This window comes from Teleopsis dalmanni, chromosome 2, assembly GCF_002237135.1.
Source record: "Teleopsis dalmanni isolate 2A chromosome 2, ASM223713v2, whole genome shotgun sequence".
Classification (NCBI taxonomy): Eukaryota; Metazoa; Arthropoda; class Insecta; order Diptera; family Diopsidae; genus Teleopsis; species Teleopsis dalmanni.
In genome coordinates, this window is record NC_051847.1 from 101217304 (window position 1) to 101242159 (window position 24856).

General features: G+C 32.6%; 2 protein-coding genes across 4 annotated transcripts in view; one reads left to right on the forward strand and one right to left on the reverse strand.

The window, feature by feature from the left end:
* Positions 1 to 4809: 4809 nt before the first annotated feature.
* On the reverse strand, positions 4810 to 5982 carry LOC119675206 (uncharacterized protein K02A2.6-like). The gene has a single exon (XM_038086394.1). It carries the CDS (start codon positions 5980 to 5982, stop codon positions 4810 to 4812), a length of 1173 nt encoding a protein of 390 aa, XP_037942322.1.
* A 12005-nt stretch (positions 5983 to 17987) lies between these two features.
* LOC119678750 (polycomb protein PHO-like) overlaps positions 17988 to 24856 on the forward strand; it is a 12125-nt gene continuing 5256 nt past the window's right edge. Inside the window, exons 1-5 of one of the 3 annotated variants that reach the window (XM_038090769.1) lie at positions 17988 to 18114; positions 18747 to 18957; positions 19013 to 19175; positions 21829 to 22905; positions 22966 to 23085. In XM_038090769.1, coding sequence (XP_037946697.1) covers positions 18094 to 18114; positions 18747 to 18957; positions 19013 to 19175; positions 21829 to 22905; positions 22966 to 23085 — 1592 coding nt within the window. In that variant the 5' untranslated portion in view covers positions 17988 to 18093. Of the gene's footprint in view, positions 18115 to 18293; positions 18588 to 18671; positions 18958 to 19012; positions 19176 to 21828; positions 22906 to 22965; positions 23086 to 24856 lie in introns of those variants that run through there. The other 2 variants (XM_038090770.1, XM_038090771.1) reach the window with 2 other exon arrangements.

Consider the following 24856-nt stretch of genomic DNA (forward strand, 5'->3'; position numbering starts at 1 on the left):
ATAAGATCAACGAAAACCAAACATTAACTAACACAATTTCAAATAATGAGTGTTCAACGAAGTCCTTTAGCAACACGAAGCCAAAAACAGCTACAGGCCGAAAACAATTCAAACTCAATTGAAAAAAACTACGACACTTGTTTACACCAAAAACTAGGTAGTATATCTCACTCTTGGAGTGAACAATGCCGTACCCCACTGATAAGCTCACCTCATACGCCCACGCTGGGACTTTCCCCAACGAATCTAATAGCACATTCCTGCTCAACATCAACATGTACTACAAATAGCGTCACAGTATGCACTGCAAACTCGATAACTAACACCTTGAGTTCTACATCAACTCAGATATCCGTTTCGTCTACTCATGCCTTATCTTTACTTCCAACAACTTCGGTAAGTTCAATCGCTAATATATCAAACAATATACTGAACGAAATGACTACTACATCAAATTGCGCTATGCTCTCTACACCTGTGCACAAAGAGCAGAACAGCCAAAAAACTTTCAAATTACATACTCAATCGAAGGGAAACTCAAAAGAAAACTTATTAAGCAACTCTTCAATACAAAAAATTAAACTTCCAAAAGAAAGTCAGAAAAGAACTCGTTCAAGTCCTGAAATTCGTCGTTCAAAAAATGCTGAACAAACTAAAAAACAAGCTAAATTAGATAATTACTGGCTAGACAATCCAAGCCGTTCCGTAAATAGATTTTCAGTACTAGAAACAGAAGAAGAAGAAGTTGAAGAAGTGACACAACATGCCGAAAAACAGCCCAAACCTCCACCAATATTCGTAGATAGGGTGAATAACATAAATCCTCTCATAAATCTTTTGTCCTCACAAGTAGAAAACAATTTTGAGCTAAAAGTTTTAAACAACGAAAAGGTAAAAATCCAAGCAAAAACAACTGAGTCTTATGTTACAATAGTAAAGCAACTCGAATCGAAAAAAACCGAATTTTATACCTACAAGCCTAAAGATGAACGAAATTTTAAAGCTATCTTGAGAAATATGCATTCGTCTGTCAATACCGAGGACATTAAAACAGCTCTGGCGGAAATAGGCCATAAAGCTCTAAACGTGTTCAATATGAAACACAGAGAATCGAAAAAACCACTTCCTCTCTTCATTGTAGAACTTGAGCCTCAACAAAATATCAAGGAGATCTACAGCATAAAGAATTTGATGCATAGTCGAGTCACGTTTGAGCCTCCTCGTCCTAAACGAGACATTCCTCAGTGTAGTAACTGCCAAGACTATGGCCACACGAAAAGTTATTGTCGAAGACATCCGAGGTGCATCAAATGTGCAAAAAACCATTCTTCGTCTCAATGTCCAATCCAAGGAAGAAGTACTGAAGTCAAATGCGTATTATGCGAAGGAAATCATCCTGCAAATTATAAAGGCTGTTCGATATATAAGCAGCTACAAACCGCGAAATTTCCAACACTAAAACCTAAACCAACAACAACTACAAACAAAGAAACTGACGAAGAAAAAGACAAAGTTTCTATCCCAAGGGATCCCAAAAGAAGTTATGCTAGTGTGCTAGTGGAACAATCACCTAAATCTCATACTATTCCTAAATCTCCAGATACCATGAGCGAAGTTCTAATAGTAGTTAAGCAAATGTTAGAAAAAATCACTACGTTAATGAATGTTCTTGTCACGCTGACGACTAAATTATGTCCGACAGTGAATTAAATATAGTGCTCTGGAATGCGAATGGGCTGTCAAAACACTGTTTAGAGTTACAAGAATTTTTAAAAGATCAAAAAGTAGACATCATGCTAATATCTGAAACACGTTTTACTTCAAAACATTATTTTAAAGTATCAGGCTATGACTTTTACCACACTATGCATCCCGATGGAACGGCTCATGGGGGAAGTGGCATTTTAGTTAAAACAAATATATTACACTTTGAAATGCAACAATACCGCACTGAAGAGATTCAAGCAACCAGCATATCAGTAAAAGATTGGTGTGGCTCAATCACAATAACATCAGTATACTGTCCACCAAAACACGCAACTAAGACGGCAACATATAAAAAATTCTTTAGAACCTTAGGTAACAGATTTATTGCGGGGGGAGATTTTAATGCTAAACACGTTGAATGGGGCTCTCGGCTTTCAACACCCAAAGGACGACAGATGCTTGCGGCTATAAGAAGCGAAAACCTTTCAACTATCTCGTCTGGAGAACCAACTTATTGGCCCACGGATCCCAAAAAAAATGCCAGACTTGTTAGACTTTTGTGTTACTAAAGGAGTGCGACAAAACGACACTTTCTGTAAATCTAGCTTTGATCTTTCATCAGATCACTCGCCAGTATTATTACGGATAAAATCGAATATACAACTTAAAGTTCAAAAATGTTATCTGCACAACAAATTAACCAACTGGGATGCCTTTAGGCATACACTTAAGGCATTAATTGATGAAAAAATGGCGCTTAAAACAGACGAAGAAATTGCGCTTGCAACCGAACATCTTATAAGGAGTATTCAACAATCAGCCTGGAGATCCACGCCTTCAAACATGCAACAATTCGCCACACCATTATGTAGTACGACTCAAGAACTTATAAGAGCCAAAAGAGCAGCCAGAAGGCGCTGGCAACAAACCAAATCTCCGAAAGATAAAAAACTTTTTAATGTGCTGATCAAAAATCTAAAAGAACATCTGAAAACAACCAGAAATTTGGAAATACAAAGAAATCTCCAAAGACTAGACGCAACTACTTCCACCAACTACTCTCTCTGGCGAGCAATCAAGAAACAGACAACAACGCACAATGCACCAGTAAAAAACGAACTAGGGCAATGGGCCCGAACAGATACAGAAAAATGTAAAGTATTTACGGACCATCTGTCTTCAGTTTTTGTTCCAAACATTAATGAAGCCCCAAATAGTATATCTGAAGAGATTAGAGAGGTTTTACTGCAAACGCACCAACTGGACCTTCCAATACAAAAATTCTCCATTTTCGACATAAAATTTGAAATCAAGAAACTAAAAATAAATAAAGCACCCGGCTATGACCTAATTACTTCAAAAATATTAAAGGAGTTACCGGATGAAGCAATAGTACTGCTGCGAAACATTTTTAATTCTATTGTCACAAAAGGCTTTATCCCTCCCCAATTCAAGGTGGCTCAAATCACCATGATACTCAAACCTGGAAAAACGGCAAAAGATGTTAAGTCATATAGACCAATTAGTCTTCTACCGGTTATGTCAAAGTTGTTGGAAAATTTATTTCTTACCAGATTAATGCCCATTGTCAATAGAAGGAGACTAATTCCGGAATATCAATTTGGTTTTAGAAAAAAACACAGTACAATGGAGCAAGTACACAGAGTGGTTAATGTCATACATACAGCATTTGACAAAAAGAAGTACTGCACAGCAGCATTTCTGGACATATCCCAGGCATTTGATAAAGTTTGGCATAACGGCCTATTGTTTAAGCTTAAAAAGATGCTCCCAATTAATTACTATATTTTCTTAAAATCTTACATCGAATCACGATATTTCTTTGTAAAACAGGGGGATGAAATGTCAACTTTGCAGCCAATTCAGGCTGGAGTGCCACAAGGCAGTGTCTTGGGACCAGTGTTATACTTACTCTTCACTAACGACTTGCCTACCACCGTTGGTACTGAGATTGGAACTTTTGCCGATGATACTGTGGTAATTGCTACAGACGAAAATCACCAGTTAGCATCAAACAAACTCCAGCGAGCGCTAGATAACATTTCCCAGTGGCTTAAAACCTGGAGAATAAAAACAAATGAGACTAAGTCTTCACAAATAACCTTTACAATGAGAAGGAAAAATTGCCCTCCGGTACGACTTAACGATATCTTAATCCCTCAATCTACCCAAGTGAAATATTTAGGAATACACTTTGACACAAAACTAACTTGGAAGCACCATATTTTTACTAAAAGAAAAGCACTTGGCATCAGACTGCGGGAGCTCTACTGGATACTGAACAAAAGTTCAAAGCTTTCCGTGGAAAATAAACTTCTTATCTACAAAGCGATACTCAAACCAATCTGGACATATGGCATTGAACTCTGGGAAACTGCTGCATCTTCAAATATTGAGATTATCCAACGTTTTCAATCAAAAACCCTTAGATTAATCTTAGATGCTCCTAGATATATAACAAATGAATGTATACATCGCGATCTCAACGTTCCTGTAGTTAAGGATGTCATAAAAAGCCAAGCCAGTAAACACAAAAAACGTATGCTACATCATCCCAACCTCTTTATGAGCAGAATTATAGCAGAAGGAAGAACGTTCACACGCCTCCGCAAACAAACGCCATTGGAACTTTAATGTGTCCGACTTCAACAGACGGATGTGCTACTGAGCTCAGTCCATTCAAGCTCAAAATGGTCTTTTAAGTATTTAGTAACTTTTAAATATTGTTTATTGTCTACTCTGAATGACAGATCGCAATAAAAGAAAATAAAATTAAAAAAAAAAAAAAAAAAAAAGTTTAATCTACGCTTAATTATTTTATCATAGAGCTTTCCTGCAGTATCTAGCAACTACAATGGTCTACGTGCTGCTGGATCAAATTTTGGTCCAATCTTGGTGTAAAGACACAAATTTTACTATAAATTTAATTCCACAAATCAAATCTGAAGTAAATACCACCGACACGATTGACAGTTTATATTTAACTAAATTTTGTTTACATTTCATTACTTAAGACTGCTTAAACTAATGCAAAACATACTAGATTATAACACTTTCTCCGCCCTTAATTTTTGACAAGGTTTAAGCTTTCCTGAAATCGTCGGATTCAAACCGATTTACATCCTTCCGAATACGACCACTTTTTCGAAGTTGAACTACTTCGGTAGAACGTTCTTCACTAGGCATTAATGTTGATTGGCTAGATGAAGGCGGTGTGGCATTGCTGAAATTTGGAGCGAATTCAAAAATTGGTTGAGAAGAGAGGTCAGAGCTACTTCTAGTATTAAGCTGATTAACGTGACGTTGGATGTAACCAAAAGATGTGTTTACTCGGTAAACCATTTTACCAAGTTGTTTCACAATAACTACTTTTATCCATTTTTCCCCTTTTGCGTAGTTTCGAGCGAAGACGGGTTGCTTTAGACTGAATTTCATTTTCCGTTTCGAAGCTTCAAGGTGCTTCCTAGGCGATTCAAACAGTTGACTCAACAGGGTACGAACAGGCCTTCCATGTAAAAGTTCTGCAGGTGATTTGCCCTCAGAATTCGGCATTGCACGATAGGTTGCAAGGTATTTTGATACAGCGAATTTGAGAGACAATCCATCGTCAATGTTTTTCTTAACAGCAGTTTTAAAAGATCTGACGAATCGTTCGGCTAACCCGTTTGAGGCTGGATGAAACGGCGCTGTTGTTATATCTTTGATGCCAAATTTTGAGCAAAAATGTTTGAATGCTTCAGCTGTAAATTGCGGACCATTGTTACTAACGATGGTTTCTGGTATACCTTCCAGAGAAAATATAGAAGACAATTTTGATATGGTGTCAACCGTTGTTGTTGTAGATAGTTGTACGACGAACGGAAATTGCGAGAAAGCGTCGACACAAATTAGCCACATTGAATTACAGAATGGACCACCAAAGTCGATATGTACTCTCTCCCAAGGTCGATCAGCTTCAGGCCAGCTTACGTATTCACGTGCGTAAACAGGATTTGCAATTTTGCACATATCACAATTTTCAGTTAATTGTGCGATGTCTTTGTCAATATTAATCCACCAGACATGTTGTCCAGCTAGCTGTTTCATTCTCGATACTCCCCAATGTCCATCATGAAGAAGTTTAAGAACTTTCTGCTTAAGGGAGGCTGGAATGACAACCCGGTTGTACTCCGTCTGGAAGCAAAGCAAATTGTTGTTTAGTATTAAAGCAAAGCGATGATTGAAAAATGATTGAAGATCAGCATCTTGAGGCATTAGCTTTTCAGGCCAACCGTTTGTAACGAGAAAATAAACTCGGCGAAGAATTGGGTCATTTTTGGCATGTTGATGTTGAAACAGGATTCTTCATGATCAAAAGTTTTATCTTCACCAACAGGTAAACGAGATAAAGCATTGGAATTTCCATGCTCAGTAGTTTTACGATAACGAACATCATACTGATAAGCCATTAGTATAATAGTCCATCGCTGTAAACGATGTGACGTCATCGACGGCAACTGATAAGTTGGATTAAAAATGCTAACAAGAGGTTTGTGGTCAGTAACCAAGGTGAATTTTCTTCCGTATAAATATTGATGGAAACGCTTGACTCCAAAAACCATAGCTAGCCCTTCCTTCTCTTTCTGACTATATCGTCGCTGATGAATGTCGAGAGTTTTAGATGCAAAAGCATTAGGCCTTTCTGTACCGTCAACGTACCTATGCGAGAGCACGACCCCTATGCCATAGGAGCAGACATCTGTAGCTAGAATCAACGGTAAGTGTTCCTGATAATGTGCTAATTGCGCTGCATTGAGAATATGCGTTTTAAGAGCTATAAATGCTTGTTGTTGTGCTGTACCCCATTTGAATTTTATATTTTTTCGGCGCAGCATGTTGATTGGCGCGGATAATTGCGAAAAATTAGGTATAAAATTATGGTAGTAGTTTACCTTACCCATGAATGCTTCTGCTTGCTTTAGATCTTTAGGCGACTGCAGGTTTTTTACTGCTTTTAGTCCTGACTCATCTGGCAATATACCTTTTGCACTAATTTGACGCCCGAGATATTCGATTTTATCTCGCAGAAAGAAACATTTTTCTTGCTTGCACCTGATACCATTTTGTTGCAAAATACGAAGTATTTGTTCTAGGCGGCTGATGTGTTGTTGAAATGTAGGTGCGGAGATCGAGATAATTTCCGCAACCTTCTACGCCTTGAAGTAACTGCTCAAGATATCTTTGGAATATAGCTGGTGCGCTTGCAATCCCAAACGGTAAACGTTGGTATTGGAATAACCCAAGCGGAGTGTTGACAACCATCATTGTTTTTGCTTCATCGTCGAGTTCCATTTGTAAATACGCGTCCTTAAGGTCGATTTTTGTAAAATGTTGACCGCAATGAATTTTATGGAAAAGATTTTCTCGTATGGGCAAAGGATATTGTTCAATGTCAATTTGCGCATTGACTGCTTGTCTAAAATCCCCATAAATTCTTATGGAACCATCACCTTTTGGCACTAGTACAATAGGGGAAGCCCATTGGGAAAACTTCACAGTTTCCAAATACCCGCATTTGTCAATCGATCGACTTCTTTCTTGAAAAGTGACATTTGCGAAAATGAAATTTGTCGGCTTTTGTAAAATTTCGGATGTACCTTAAAGTTTTTTATTGTGCCAAGAGCTGGTTCAGAAATATCACTATATTTTTTACACAGCTCGCTAATTCTGTGTGATTCACTTTCAGTAATATTACAAATTTGCTGAATCTCAAACGCGAATTCTTTGAATAAATCGCAACCGAATAAATTGTTACAGTTTTCGACATCCACGACAACGATTACCACTTCGTTTTCTTTTTCGCCACATTTGATATCTACGCAAAGTTCAGCGAGCACTGGAATTTTATTTTTGCCAAAACCGAATAAGGTTTTTGTACAATTTCACAACTTTGGGCAATTTAGTTTTTTGAATGTTCGCTTATTTATTAGAGAAACTGTTGCACCAGAATCCATTTGAAAAGACAAGTTTTATTACAAATTTCCAAGTCAATGTAATTCTTATTGCCTTCAGTTTTTACAATACCTGTCAAACTGTTAATTGTTTCAACAGTACCAATGTTGTGACTTTTACGACGGTAATCTTTCTTCTTGTTTTCATCACCTGAATTACGTTTGTTGTTCTTGTTTTGTTTTGACATGCACACTGGCGCAATATGTCCAATTTTGCTACATCTATTGCATACAGCATTTCTAAATTTACAGTTTTCTCTTGCATGAGAGTTTCCACAGCCAGAACATGATTTGAATTTTACTTTATTATTGTTATTGTTGAAAACACCCGGTTTTCTTATAATTGTACCAACTGAATTAACAGGCATTGAGTTTTCGATCGTTTGTTCTTTAATTGTTGCCACCGTTTTAGTGGTTGTTTCGTACAATTCTGCAATCTGCAAAACATCAGCAAGTGTCGGCTGGGGCTTTTGGAACGCAGCCGTGCGCCCAGCATCGTGCGGTGTACGTATAATAATTTGGTCACGAATCATATCATCCACGAAATTGTGCAAACAATTCTGGGCTGAGCACGAAAAGTTACACTCTCTTGCCAATCCGCGGAGATCTGCTACCCACTCTCTGTATGATTGATGTGGCTTCATTTCCCTTTTGAAAAAATCGTAACGTGCAGCGACCACATGTCGTTTCGACTAGAAATGATCCGTTCGTTTTTCCGTTAAATTTTCGAAAGATTGTTCTTGTACTTTCGTGTTACCGAAAAGATTTTTTAGCAGCTCAAAATTTTCTGTGCCAATCCAAGACAAGAAAAATGATTTTTGTTTTTCACTGCACTGAACTGAATATGCTAAAAAATGTTGGTTAAGTTGTTCTAAGTACGATTCCCAGGTTTGCTGTTCTTTCGAAAATTTGTGAAATACTGGAACAATGTTGTGATTTCTTTCAGATACACCGGCAGTACCTTGTTTTTGGAACATTGAGTCCATCCACTCAAGTTGTTGTTTCAGTAAATTTTTTAAGAACTCTTGTTGTTCTTTAAGCAATTGCTTATAAATTTCACTTTCGCCCGGCATGATTGTATTTAAAATTGAACGGTACGAAAGCGAAAGCGATTGAATAATTGCAAATTTTTATCCTCGTCGCCAACTGAAGTAAATACAAAAGCAAGTATATAAAGTTGCAATCACAACAGACAGCTAATGACTTCGCTATTTGTCACCCCCAATATCTGAAAATGTATCTGAAGAAACCTATATATGCGTGCAATAAAACCACATCACCAACTCTATGCATACCGCTGCAAAAGAGGTGATCGGCTGTCACCGTAGATAAAAACACAACTGGTACGACCTGCAGTCAGAGCGACGCGCGCTGCTAAAGAACGATATCGACAAAAGAGAAAGGAAGAGAAACATCAAGTGAAAGAAGAAACAAGCAGAAAGATCTGTGTACGAAGAGCTTGAAAAGACAAGAATATGGATTGAAAATTCTATTAATAAAATCAAAAGCCTAACAAATTATTATAAACCCAAGTTATTTCCTGCAAAGATGAAAGGCATGCTTAACATTTGGAGGGATCACTTCTCGAACTTACTAAATGACGGTAGTAGTTATGTGACTGAAAGCGAAGATGATCCCGAATTTGCAATTGTTGATCATAATGAAGTTAAAACAGCTATAATGCGGCTCAAAAACAATAAAGCTGCAGGCGTCAATGGTTTACCGACTGAGTTGTTTAAAGCTAGTAGTGAAGAGCTATTGAAATGCATGCTACAGCTAATTAGCAACATATGGTCGGAATAATGCGTGTCCGGTGACGTTCACATCTTCGGTGAAAGGATCACACTAACTAGTGTTTTATTGCACACTGATATACTTCACGTTATTTTGTCGTCTTCTAATTTTTCATTTTCATTCTTTTTTTACTGCTGGCTTATAATCAGAAATTCAATTTTCCGCTCTATAATTATTTGAGTTAAGAGCACATCAGCTACTTTACCTCTGTGCATAATTGCTTGAAGTATTTCGGTGATTCTGTCATTCAGTCAGCTTACATATGTCCTTTTCGTGATTTTGTCCTCTTCTGTCTGAACCGATACAATTCGCTTGAACATGGTCGACAATGGATGATTTGAAACATCGTTCCAAATCGACTCAAAACTCAAATAACTTGTTATCGTCCTTGATAACTGAACAGGAGATAAATATATTCCAGGAATACGTTAGCATTACTTTGGGGTAGGACCCCTATTAGTCATATCACACCTCTCGTATGATTTTTGTCCAGGCTTCGCTGCTGCTTAAGGTGGGTATCCTTGTATTTATTTTTAGCGTGACATAACTGCTTGTTCCAGCTACCTTCTGTCGAAATCTATTTCTTTCAGCCTTAGGATCTTTTCAGCAAACATTTATATGATAAAAACGGAAAAATTGATAATCCAACAATTCATTTGACCAAATATAAAAAGGTATGTAGCAATTATGGGCAGAGCATATATGTTATGTCAACTACCAAAAATAGCCGGACACAATAAGACAGTACTCGGAGCCTTTAAGATATCTATTGTTGGGCCATTTTCATCATCAGATGGATACAGTTACTATTTGACGCTATGTGGTCTGACGCTATCCCCATTATGGACATTCATACAGACACAGTAGACATTCGTTACTGGATGGATTTCACACTACGACGTTCTTTAAGAGATTACCACAGACCAAAAGAAACAGTTCGAGCGTAAACTGTTCGTAAAATACATGCAGTTGAGTGGTGCAAAACATCTACATACAAGTGCACGACATCCACAATCAAAAGAAATGCTGGAACAATTCCACAAAACATTTAAACCAGCCCTTAAATGCAGACTGAAACAAAGATGGACAGATCAATTGCCACTTGTGTTGTTGACTTTACGCAGTGTGTACATAGACACTGCCTAGGGAATTTTTTGAAAAAACGATTGACGAAGGGCACGACTCCGAATTCACGGTATTCCTGAAGGACACAATTAATCAACTATATCTGAGTCCAGCATGAAAAACCATTCTGAGATATGATAACGTATGACCTACCCTGAAGGCACCTTATAACGGACCATTCAAGGTAATACGACGGGATCATGATCTTATTACTATTTTAATTAAAAACTAATCTGTGCAAGTCAGCATCGATAGAGTAAAGGCAACTTAGTTGCTAAATGAAGAACTGAACCAACCACACGGTTACCGCGATCCGCACCACTGTAACCGAACCAGATACACATCCAGTACAATTATCTTGGCAGGAGCTTAATCAAGCCGCATTGTTTCCGGCTGCAGATTCTTCCGTTCACCAGTCAGATTTGTAACATGTTACATAAAACGTAGCATTGCTTCTGCTTAAGCACTGGTGAAGGAGTGATGTGGTGATCAGACAGAAAATATCAACATTATACAAAAAGTACGGAAACTATACTACAGAAGCACCAAGATGACACAAGGAAGCCACAAAGCAGAAGAGAAAAGTCAAAAAAAAAAAAGAGAAAATAGCGAAAGAAAGTGACAGCAACAATTTATAACTTTTAATTTTTTGAAAATGTATATACAAAAAGATCCACAAAGTCACAAACTTATTAAAAAAATCCACACCACTTTCCAGCATAAATAATACTGCTCAGCTGTTTTTGGACATATCTCAGAAATTTGATCGTTTACATCGTATCTGATGTTGTTTCAATCCAAACAACTTTTAGTTTTAAACTATTATACATTCAAGAAATCATATCTCTTAAAAAGATTCATTTATGTCAACAACGAAAATGAAATAGTTTCATTATATGCCATTGAAGATAGAGTGCCATAAGGCAATATACTCTTTACAATCGTTTATCTACTTTTTACACACGATATCTTAAACACGTCAGGAATTTTAACCGATTCATATGTACACTGCGTAGCAATCGTAGTCACTGCAAGCGATACCATTGAAGCCTTGTACTTCTATTTCTACTTTAACTTCAAAATTTTAAGTTCGCCTTGATAAAATATTAAATTGGCACAAGAATGTAAAAGAATCAAAATCTACCCATGTCACATTGATAATGAGAAGAGACACTTGTTGCGAAATTAAACTTAACAATATATTAATTTCACAATCCAGCATTTGAAAACATCTGGGCCTAGAAAGATGTCTTACATAGAAAATGCACGTTTTTAACAAAAGAAATTCTTTTGGGATTAAATAAGGTGGCATGTTTCGGCTACTGAATGAATGATCCTTAGTAAAAAGGTTTATTTTTAGAAATTAGAAAATAAGTTTATGTTTTAGAAATGTGAGTTAAAACCATTATGAATCATCAAAATTCTTCAAAGATTTTAGTCTAAGACGCCATAAAATGGAAAACGTTCCATGGTATATAACTAACGCCAGTACATTGCGACGTAAACATATAGTGTAAAGACGGAATCATGTACAAATTTCCGCCCTTCATAAACTTATAACTTGGATATATAATTACAATAAATAAAGAAATATATTTAAATAGTAATAATAATATATGAATAATAATTACATAGTTTATTCACTATTTATATATTTCCTTTATTTAGTAGTTAATATTAATTTTTATTAAATGCCATAGGCTAGAATTATTGTGTTGTCATAATTTGTAACGGCATTTTGATGCCATAGACTAGAATCTTTTTATTATCATAGAATATAACGTCGTCGGCATTTTGATGCCATTGCTACAATCTATTGTAACCGCTTAGAATTATAACAACATAGACTATAATTCTTTTTGATCTAGTATTGCAAATTTTATAATAAAGATACTCTTTTTTGAACTAAAATAAACATCTTTACTTTCTCCTTGGTCTTGTACTAGCTAGTCAACTAATCAATAAAACAAATTCATTGCAACGACCCGGACCGCGTCTGACTGATACCTCAGCAAAATCAAACGCCGTATCCGTATCGTTACAATCAAAGAAGATAAAGAAAAGAAACTGAGAGGAAATTTTGAATAATGGTGCCTCTTTGTGTAATATCGCAAAGAAAATCTCTTTTACTTATTTACCATACCAGAATTGTCAAATATTAAAAACGGTGTGGCTTATAACTTAAATATTTACTACATTTGTGGTTGCATATTAGCATGTAGCCATTTCTTCTAATTAGAAGAAATAGTATAAATTATTGTTCTTGGAAAATCCATTGTATATATTAATACGATTATAATGAGTAAATATAGGCATGATTTTTTATATCAGTTTTACTTCAATTTACATAAAAGTTTTAAATGCGCTATATAAATCAAATATAAATGAAGAATTGGTAAACTAAAATCAATAGTAAATATAAAGTAGCTATTATTGATATATGTAAATATGTATATATAACACTGGTCAACAAAGATTTTATCCTAGAGACGTTGTTAAGAGATCCTAGACGTGTTTTTCGTGCTGATTCCGAATCTGTATTTAGATTCTTTCTATCACGTCTAAATTCTTCAAAACAGTTGAATGTATATTTTTGCTATAAAGTTGTAATTTACCTACTGCTTAAAAAGTATCCGGATTTTGTTGCTTGTTAACTACTATTTAAGTAATAGACCTTTTTCAAAAATTTTTTTTTTGTTATGTTGGTATACCCTTTCTTGACATATGTTACAAATTTCAGCGCCATCTGACAATTAGTTTGTTTACAGCAGCAGTTAATGTGAGACTACCTCAAGTGCATTTAGCGATTTTTACTATGGAAAATTCTTGTTGTACGCGATTTTTTGACCAAACACGGCACCACTGTCATCGCTCAGGCACCATATTCGCCAGATCTGGATCCGTGCGAGTTTTTTCTGTTCCCAAAACTCAAATTGCCCCTTCGTGGTAAGCGTTTTAAGTCGATTGAATCGGTAAAAGAAAATTCGCCGAAGGAACTAAAAGCCATACCTTCACGGGCCTTTGAAAAGTGTATGAAAGATTGGATTAAGCGTTGGGTATTTCATTTGTATATGATATATATAGTATACATTATTTTCGTGATGTAAATATATGTATATAAATAACATGATTAATAAATATGTATAAATAATAATATTACGAATTAATAAATCTGATGGACCTCATCTTATAACGCAAGACGATTTAAACGATCTAGTGCGCGATTTAAAGTTGTGCAAAAAGAAGAGTGAAATCTTAGGATCACGATTAAAGGGTTGAAAATTGTTGGATCCAAAAACTAAAATTTCTATGTATCGATCTCGCCATGACGAATTTAAATTATTCTTTTTTCAAGAAAACAACCTTATTTTTTGCAATGATGTTCTATCTGTTATGGATATTCTTAATTTTGAATACAACGATGATGATTGGCGTTTGTTCATTGATTCTTCTAAGGTCAGTTTAAAGGTTGTTCTCTTACATAATGGAAATGAAATTCCCTCAATACCGTTAGCCCATGGAACTGATATAAAAGAAACTTACGAGAATATGCAGTTTCTCTTAAAAAAAATTCACTACGAAAGATATAAGTGGAAAATTTGTGGTGACCTAAAAGTTATTGCAATTTTAGTAGGCTTACAACTTGGTTACACGAAATATTGTTGCTTCATCTGCGAGTTGGATAGCAGAGACAGAAAATTGCATTACTTGAAAAAAGATTGGCCACAACGTAAAGCACTCGTTCCTGGAATCAAAAATGTCCTCTTCCAGCCTTTGGTCGATCCTAAAAATATTCTTTTGCCACCTCTGCACATTAAATTAGGACTTTTTAAAAATTTTGTTAAAGCCATGGATATTTGAAGCAAAAATTTCCTAAAATAAGTGAGGCAAAGATTAAGGAAGGTATTTTTATTGGGCCACAGATTAGAGAACTGCTGAAGGACTCGGAATTTCAACAGCAATTGAGTTCAACAGAAATTAACGCGTGGAACTCATTCAAAAATGTAGTTGAGCATTTTTTAGGAAATATGTTGGCTGAAAATTATCGCGATCTGGTGGCTAATCTAATTGATACATACCAAAAAATGGGCTGCAATATGTCTCTAAAACTTCACTTCCTACACCCCTTGAATCACCCATTAATCTGGTTGTCTAAAGAAAACTAGACGTGATAGAAAAAATCTAAGTCCAGATTTGGAATCAGCACGCAAAATACCTCTAGGATCACTCAATAACATATCTAGGATAAAAAAAAAATTTTTTTTTGTTGACCTGTGTAATTAGTCATGAAATTGTTTTAATAAAGTTAAAAAAATTGTATCGTATTTATTAAAATAAAAGTTCTTTTAATCATGTTGCACATATACGTACTATATTTATATATATGCTGAGCATCTAATAGAAAAGTTAGTATGTGTTCATACATTTCGAGTATTAGGTTGCATTGTTTTAATAGTTTGTTTTAAAAAGATTAATATTAATATAATTTTTTAAAATTCAAAAAAAGTTTGGTATATTGTAATACAATTTTTGCTTGTGCATCAAATTTTTTCAATATAGAAAATCGTAAAAATGTATATACTGTTTACTACTACATATTTTTTGTAGTTTTAAGCAATCCTTTCAGTAAGGTGAAATTTTTTTTGTATATGAAATTCAAGAAATTGTTAACTAGTTAATAACAACATTGTAAACAATAAGGGTCAATTTCATCGCATAGTGTTAGAAGAAATATTAAATATATAAGTATTTTCCGCACCAACTAAGAGGTATGCTTGCTGGCGCGTTACCGAGTTTTAGGTGTTCGGTTCCCCAATAGGCCTATACACCAAAATGTTTTATTTAACAAATATACATTTTTATGTGAATACAATTTAGAATAACTTAATATATACAAAATAATATTACTATTTTAAAAATATTTAATATCAAACCAAAAATAATAAGGAACTATTAAATTAAAGATAAATTATAAATAAATTTAATAAATTATAAAATTAAAACTAAAATATTTTTTGTTTAAGCAAAAAATCACTTAAAGAGTATGAACACTTTTGTGCTGTTTATAAGTGTTGAAAGCATAATTGTTTATATTTAAAATTCGACACTTTATTATCTAGATTGAAATATTTTAAAATGAAGTAAATTCTTACTTTAATGAAAAAAGATAGAAGAGTTTCAATTTTGCAATTAGAGCAACATATATAGGGATGAACGTTTTCTAATTTATTAAATAAATGTTGCGCTAAACCTAATTTATAGCAATTGCTATCAAACTGATCCGAAAATTGTGATTCTAATTTTTCAATATATGTATATATAATAACAACACTCAATCAAAGTATAATTAATAATATTAATTTCTCTTCAGGATTTTTCCTTTTTTATAATTATTAGTATATCATGGAAAAAATAAAAAATAAAAGCACAACTTAATTCGTAGTTTATTATACACACTAATTAGGCACACATCTAAGTTTCTAATGTGTTAATACATTTATGTTTTTATTTTATTCTACAACAATAAATTACCGTTATTTTTAATTAATAATATACCTTCGATAATCCTTTGGAAAAATATAGAGATGTTTGAAATTTAAACATCCAAGTACGCACTTTATTTACGCACTTCCGTAAATAAATTTTTATTAACTAATAATTCATATATTTTTCTGGAATAATTACCTTTTTTAATGCTTTTATAATTGAAAACAAATTCCGCCTTATTTTTCTTTTAGTAATGTGGTATTTGTGCACTTAATTGCAACTTTGGCGCATTTTCTCGTAACGGATTTTTAATGTCAAAAAACCAAAACAAACAACGAAATTTCTCAGAAACCTCTCTTACTTTAGCAAATATCGTGGTGAGTAGGGACCGGGTGGGCAAAGTAGCAGGGTCCGGGTGGGGAAAATATTCACGCGCCATTATGTAGCATTAGGCTTTTTGTTATTGTACTGCGTAATATTTTCACCTCATTACACAAAATTTTTGAATATTTTTTGAATAATCCAGAAAAATTTATACACAATTTTTCGAGTAACTCTCAGTTTCTTTTCTTTATCTTCTTTGGTTACAATAGTGCTTCCGGTAAAAAGTAAAAGTAGAAATTTAGACAGAAAATATTTATTATGAATACAGATTCATTCCAACAATTTTGTTTCAAGTTTGATGTTCACAAGTCTGAAAAGAACAACATAGCGGTCTGAAAAATAGTAGTTCACCCGATGAAATGTAACCAATTTATTTGTAAATTATCCTGACAAACATTTTTAGAAAAATTGTAAAATGAAAAATAGAAATAAAATGTCCATTCTTCACTTTTAAAGTCACTGAAGTCTTTTACTCAGGACTAGATTGATAATTGTCGACATTGATGTTAAGTGTTTAAAGGATGCCGATAAAAATTTACAGTTACCCCTCATGAAGGTAACTTAAAATATCACTTGAAATTAAGAAATATTGGAGCACCTTTGTTATCATTCTCCATCGTTAATATATATTTGACATCTTACAAAATATTTCACAGAATACTGATTATAAAATGATTAGGTTCGCTAAACACAGCACATGTACCATAATTAATAATATACAAACGGTGAAAATCTGTAACCGAACAGTTTTCGATATTATCAAAAAATATTTTACAAAATATCGTTTATTAAAAGTTATTTATAGAGGCGCTCCCAAACACAGCGGATGTAACGCAATCAGAATAAACAAAGGTGAAAATCCAGAACACAACCGTTTTTTCATGTTCCACAATCAACTTTTCTTAAATAAATAGTTAAGTGATGCTGTCGATCCAGCAATATTTCTCATATGAAATGTTAAAATAAATTTTACAAATATAAAAATCCGATCTATCACAAACTAAAAATTTTTCACAAAATATTGTTAATAAGCTTTAATGAATTCTAGGTTTTTGAATTATTATTATTAACTCTATTTTAAATTAATTAGTTTTTCTCTATATATAAATTTAAAAAATTGCACTACTTTCAAAAACTTTCCCGGTTTTATTAAAGTCAGCAATTTTAAAAAATAAATGTCCATTTTTCGTTAGCTCAACTTATCTCTTGTTTCAAATTCATCTTTCGCATAGTTGCATTTGATATTTCTTTTAATTTGAGGCTTCGTTTCAACGATTTTTGCGAAATTAAGGTGTGTTTGAATATAGTATTGGATTCAATTAGTAAATGTTTTAAAAAAAATAGTTTGTTCTTATTTATAATTGGTATTTCCAATTATTTAAACAACTTTTAAATTTATTTCAATTTCAAACAAAACAAATGTTAGTATCGAAAACAGCTTTTAATATTATAAATTTATATGTAGATGTGTAATATAAAGTGCAAAAAAGTAATATTGAATTTAATATCCGAAAACAATTGCATGGGTACTTCAATTAAAGCCATTCATTTCAAATAATGATGAAGCCCAAACAGGCTACTATATATGAATGCCGTGTATTCAACAGTAAGTGCCGTCATTCTGAATCAAAAGTCATAATTGTAGTGTAACACCCGCTTAATTGTTAAATGGTGTAATCTAGAACTTAAATCTTTTAGAATAATTTGCACTGGTAACACTTTGACTCCGCCATGTTTAACTATTATGTTTTGTTTTTGGTTTGTAACTCATATTTTATTATAAAATAATATTTAATAATTAGTCAAAGTAATATTTGTTATAATTTGACTTATGTGTGTCTTGTAAATTGAACAATATTTTGTGTTTCAAAATGTGTAACCGTATGTTCGGTATTTCAGTAAAGGTATCTTCCAAATCGCAAAAAATGTTTCGTTCTGAATACTTTGCCGAACTAAGCTGAGTCTACCAGAAAATATTGTTTAAAATGTGAATTCGGATTTACTAAGTTAATAATTGTTTTCGCCTATTTAAAAACATTTTTATTTATATTTTGAAGTGTGATTTCCACGTACCTTGAGGTGGGTTATATTGTTACCAACAAAATGTCTTAAATAACAAAAAGCATTACATTATTAATTTAAAAATAAAACTTAAAATCGCAGTTACTTTATTCAACGCTGTAAATTTTGATATATGCGAACAATACAAGAGGGAAACTGAAAACGCGTCTTTTTTAGAGAAAAATGTCTCAGTCTGTTTTAATGTGCGGTGATCCCAATGCTATAACAATAGAAGAGGACAATATTGTGTCCAATTTCTCAAATATTGTTGGTATACCTGTCCCGTATTCCTCGGAATATGGAATTTTACTAAGCAATGATGAATACGGAGTCGTTACAACTAAGAATTGTCAAGTTCAAGGATTGCTGGCACACAATATTAATGATGGTAAAAAGTCTATATTATGTGTTCTTTGATTAATAATTTTTATATGTATGTTTAGATCTAATTTCTGAGGAAGTAATGAATTCTGGACAAATTAAAGATTTAAATCAAAGTGAACATACCACATATGCAAATACAACTTTCGTAAGCAACATAAATAGTAAGGAGGTTAAATCGCAGGCAACAACAAGAACAACGCCATCACCAATTCTCACTTCTAAGTAAGTAAAATAAATTTAAAACTTGTGTTAACCAGAAGTACATGTGGTATAGGATTTTACTAAAAGAGAAATAAAACTATTTAATTTTATCGATAGAAAGTTTTGACATAAAAAATCAACAGGTTGCTCCTTCATAATGTTCATGTTCTTCATAATAACACTTCTCTCTTGATAAGCTATATATTTCATCATAACCAGAATTTAAATTTCTTTTTATTTTGAACTACAAAACAGAAATTAGAACCACCTTTTCGTAAATTGACACATATATACATATATGTGTTATGTAACGTATTTAATATTAATATTTGTATTTCTTATTTATACTAATATCGCTCTGTTTGCTTCGGTATTCATAAAATAAAAAATTACTTTCTGCTTTTAAAAAATTTTTTTTTAATGGAACTAACTCTCATATATATGTATATCTTTCAATGTGCAACCATTAAGCTACCCGCTTAAGTTTTAAATAATCTATATAGATTAAATTTTATATTTGATATGATTATTTAACTTTATCTTAACTACTTCGTTGAGTTTTCTCGAAAAATAATTGCAAAATATAATATTCTTTTTAAATTCCGGATATTTTTACATACAATGTTAATACATAAATGTTCCACTTTCACATATCTTTAATATTTTCAGGAAAATCATATTATTCTACATCCGATTATTTTGTACACTCAATGCAAGTTGCCAGTGTATAGATAGATTTTTTTCAATTTTTGATATAGGAATTGAACTATTTCTAGTGATTTCTGGTAATGTGTATATACACTTGATTCCTTTTGACAATTATCTGCCACAATTTGTCTCTTTCGTGTGTTGCGTGGATGCAGTGGCATTTTGCTAACTTTATGAATACAATCTAGAAATTTTTATATTGATATTTTTCGCAAATCGGTTTAGAATGTAATTAAGTCACATATTTTCCTACTCACTTCGCAACCACAACTTTTTGTTTTTGTATTTGTTATAATATTGCTGTTGAAGCAGACTTTCAAGTTTGAGCAAGGCTGACGCTTCTATTTCAGCTATTACTGCAACTTGAAAGTGGGACTATGATGCTTTAAATACATTTTCGTACAATGAAAGATATTCTTTTCTATAAGTCCGTTTTGTATATTTGTTGATTGCCGACATTATTGAAGCTGTAGATACCTACGTAACTACGGAGATGTATTAACTATGGTGTATTTGCTGTGTTGATTGCCAATCTGATGTCTGTGTCTCAATTTTTCAGAATTTCTTAGTATCTCTTTTATTTACCTCTGAAGTCGCTTAGAATGAGCTTCCGCTTGTTCTTTAATTTCTTCAGCTTTGGTTGAGATGTTAAGGTCTTGGTAAATATCGACATTACGAACGCACTTTCGGACGTTAAAAATATTTCTGAGGACTTTATTTTAAAGCCTTTAAATTATGTTGATCCTGCATTGGGTGGCAAAGTTTCAAATTTGTGCACCATAAAACAATATGGGTTTTAGGATTTGACTACAAATTATTTTTTATTACATACGGAGAGTTTTAATATGCATCATATAAACCAGTCTATTTATTAACCTAGCTCAAAAGCTATGCCATATTTTCCAGTATTTGCGTATAGGGTTGAGATTTTTAGTGTATTATTAAGAGATAATTTGCTTTTTCGTTAGTGAAGTCCAACTTTATTGATTGATAGATTTATTATATTTTAGTTTAATTCTCTAAGTTTTCATTCCTCTTTCCATTTTGTCTACTGCGATTTGTAGTTTCGCTGGACCTGCTTCTATGGTTTTTTCTGTTGCACATTCGGCTGTGTAATCGGCAAATGTGGTAACCATGCTGCTCGGTAACAGTATTCTCTTTTTGTGTGTAGGAAATATAGATCATTGCTTCATTTCAGATCAGATATATCGAACAATGTTCTGAGTTGAGATTAAAAGCAAAATTTATTTAACCATAGCTCATTGAAAGTTTTTTATGATATAAAAAGCAATCAGGTCTGGAATTTTGTTGATATTCATTGACCAAAAAGTTGGATTGGGTGTCAAAATGAACACTATCTGTTTCACGTGCTGCTTTATATAGTTATGTGCTTATGTTGTTAACCGACAGCATCAGTTAATGTTTTTGGCATTGAAGTCTCCGCCTATTATTGGCTTGAATGTATACATATTAGTTGAATCTTTTTACTTGTTTCAATAAATTAAATGTTTCTACAGCAAAGCAAATGCACACACGCATAAATTTTTAAGGAATTTATTGGTTTTTTTGTTGCGTTTTGATTTTAGTTGTGTGGATCAATAGATCACATGACAACTATAAAACGCGCAATAAAATACAAGGTCGACGTTACTAATATATATAATGCCGAATTATGCAATCTTCTCTACTATCATTCTTATTTACCATCGTTCGGTTTAGTAGTTTAAATATAAATTGCAATCTGAAATTAAACTTTTCATGGTTAAATAGTAGTCCCTCGTGCTCCACAAATTAATAACGCTTGGAGTTGCGGTTAATCTATTGTGTTTTGGGTCATTATATATTTTTGGATTTAAATTTCACTCTTAACATTCTGCACAAAACTAATATAAAAAATCAATTAATTTAAACTAAAAATTTAAATGTCTCTATATGCTTTGTTCTTTATTTTGAATTTAAATTTTAGAAAAATTAAAATAGTGTCAAAAGGCAGTACATCAGCTTTAACTATACCTTCAAATCTAACCGATTCAAATATGTCAAATATGATCAATTCTATACCTTCAAACTCCCACATTACTAATAATTATAAACAACATAACTCACGTTTGCATCGACAACGCCAACACAAAAGTTGTCAACTTTATGTACAAGATGATTTAAACACTGTTAAGCCACGCCGATGGGAACAAAAACTTGTACAAATAAAAACAATGGAAGGCGAATTTAGTGTTACTATGTGGACATCAGGTACATCTGATGACGAAGATGAACCAAATATAGAAATAAATAATGAATATGAAAAAATGTTAACAAACACAAGTAATCTGGACCAAAGAGTTAATGGAATTATATCGATTAAAAACAATTGTGCGGAAAATGAAATTTTTCAAAAACAACAATCTTTACAACAACAGTTAATATTACAACAACAAAAACAGCAACAAATGCTAGCTCAAGAAAATATAAATAAATGTACAAATTTATCTTCCATATCTAATACTACTTTACCAGATTTAGATTTGTCAGATCCAAAACAGCTTTCTGAATTCGCCCGAAATTCGAACAGTGATAAACTAAAAATGAGAAAAAATGATAGTGACAATAGAGAAAAATGTTTTCCTATTTCACAACCAATGATAACACCTTCTACCTCTGCAAATACCGTATTTTCGGTACAAGAAGGAGTATCTGTTCGAACTGTCAGTGTACAACCTGGTAATAACTTTAATTCGTCTTTATCATCTTCACCTCCACCTTTGACATACAGTAGCAATCATATCAATACTGAAAATTCGCTAGTAACTGACAAAAAAATTGCATGTCCGCATAAAGATTGTAATAAATATTTTCGTGATAACTCGGCTATGCGAAAACATCTGCATACTCATGGTCCTCGTGTACACGTTTGTGCTGAATGCGGTAAAGCTTTTGTAGAGAGTTCAAAGCTTAAAAGACATCAACTTGTGCACACTGGGGAGAAACCTTTTCAGTGTACATTCGAAGGTTGTGGCAAAAGATTTTCTCTGGACTTTAATTTAAGGTAATGTTTTATACAGTCATATATACAAAAATAATAATTTTAAATATTTTTAACCAAAAGAACACATGTGCGAATTCACACAGGAGATAGACCATATGTATGTCCGTTTGATGGCTGCAACAAAAAATTTGCTCAATCAACGAATTTAAAGTCCCATATTTTGACTCACGCAAAAGCCAAGTAAGTTTTTATCTATACATTTTTCATTTGTTTAAATTCGTTTCTAATAAGATTAAAAATCTCATTAAAAAAATGAGATTGAAAACATTTATTTTAATTTCATTTCTTGTACGGTTTTTTTTTTAATTATTTCATGTTCACACCGGTTAGTTTGATTACAACGTCAGACGTTGATTACTATTAAATATTTCTAATATATTTAATTTTTCAAAAATTTTAAAAGACAAGCCCAAGTAGACAGCTTGTATTTTTTATTCAACATTTTTATTTTTAAAATATAACTTTGAAATTTTGACATAAATTCCTGGCTTTTATATACCTATATTTTATAGATGTGACAGCGGAGAAAGACTTTAATAAAATAATGCAGTATTTCACTTGAAAATTTCATGGAATTTCATTTATTTTTCTTTTTTAACTTATTATATTTTTTAGAGTAATTTTAGAGTAATCAAAAAAATTTTTTTTTTTGTGATTATTTCATTTTCAATTGCTAGTCTTTGTCGATTATATAATCAATTTATAAGCCGAATGCATTTAAGACCAAATCCCAACACTCACTCCCACCTTTTCCATTCCTTATCCCATGTATTCGTCTTGTAATCCTTTTAGTTACAACAACAACAAGACCAAATAATGTAAATTAGACATAACTGAGTAATATTAATTATTTTAAAAATTTAAACATTATTTTTTTATGTTAAAACAACCGCTAAAACGGAGTAATGTCACAATAATCTATTGTAACCTATCTATAATATATACTAACCTATTATTGTGACAATACTCCGTCTAAGCGGTTGTTTTAAAATAAAAAAATAATGTTTTTAAAATTTTTAAAATAATTAATATTATATTTAATGTTTACTGTGATAAATTGGCCTATTTTTATACATATGTTGATTTTTGTGAACATTTGTAAATGTTTTGTTTTAAAAAATTGTAATAAGTTAATTATAAACCAAAATTTTTTGCTTTTTTACAAAAATTAAGCACTGATAAAGTTTTAAAAAATAGAAAGAAATATATGCTGGAAGTTTTTAACTAAAAGCTTTTTCATATGGTTTGTCTGCTAGCCAATAAACAATTTTATATCTAAATAAAATGATATCAGATGATAAATACACAAACACAATAGTTTAATAATAGGCGTTTTCGGTGGCTCGCAAGTGCGGCAAAACAGCAAGTTGCTGGCCTATACTGGCTGACATGTACGCAATACAACAACATTATTTTCCCTATCTAAGCCAATAGTTGTTTACTGGCCAAATACTTTGGCCAGCAAAGAACAGTGTTATCAACGTAATAAGCGAACTATTGTGAACCTTCATTGGAAATTCTAACGAATACTGCAATCATATGTCAAAAGTCATATGTAAACAAAAATTTAAACAAAATTTAAAAATTTCATAAATTGAAAATTGGGAAAAAAAGAAGAAATTTCAATATTCTTATGATTTCTTTTAATTCTGTATTCATTTTAATTTTCAATTTATATTAATTATTTATTTCTATACAAAATGTGATTTGCTTGCATTATGCGCAGATATGCAAGATTTGCTGTTTGCCAAAATAGACTAGAAGAAATGAAGTTGCACGTTAAACTTCATTTTTTCTAGTCTACTCTTTCAATATACTGTCACCTGCATATAGAATACATATACATATAACTAAATTTGCAGATGACGCAATTTTTGTGGTAGAAAATACATAATGAGAGTTAACTCTATATCTCCGAAGTGCTTTAACGAAATAGTAAATTGGAGAGCGA

Coding starts and splice junctions, on each gene's coding strand:
- LOC119675206 (XM_038086394.1), bottom strand. CDS start 5,982: ATGCCTCAAGATGCTGATCTTCAATCATTTTTCAATCATCGCTTTGCT.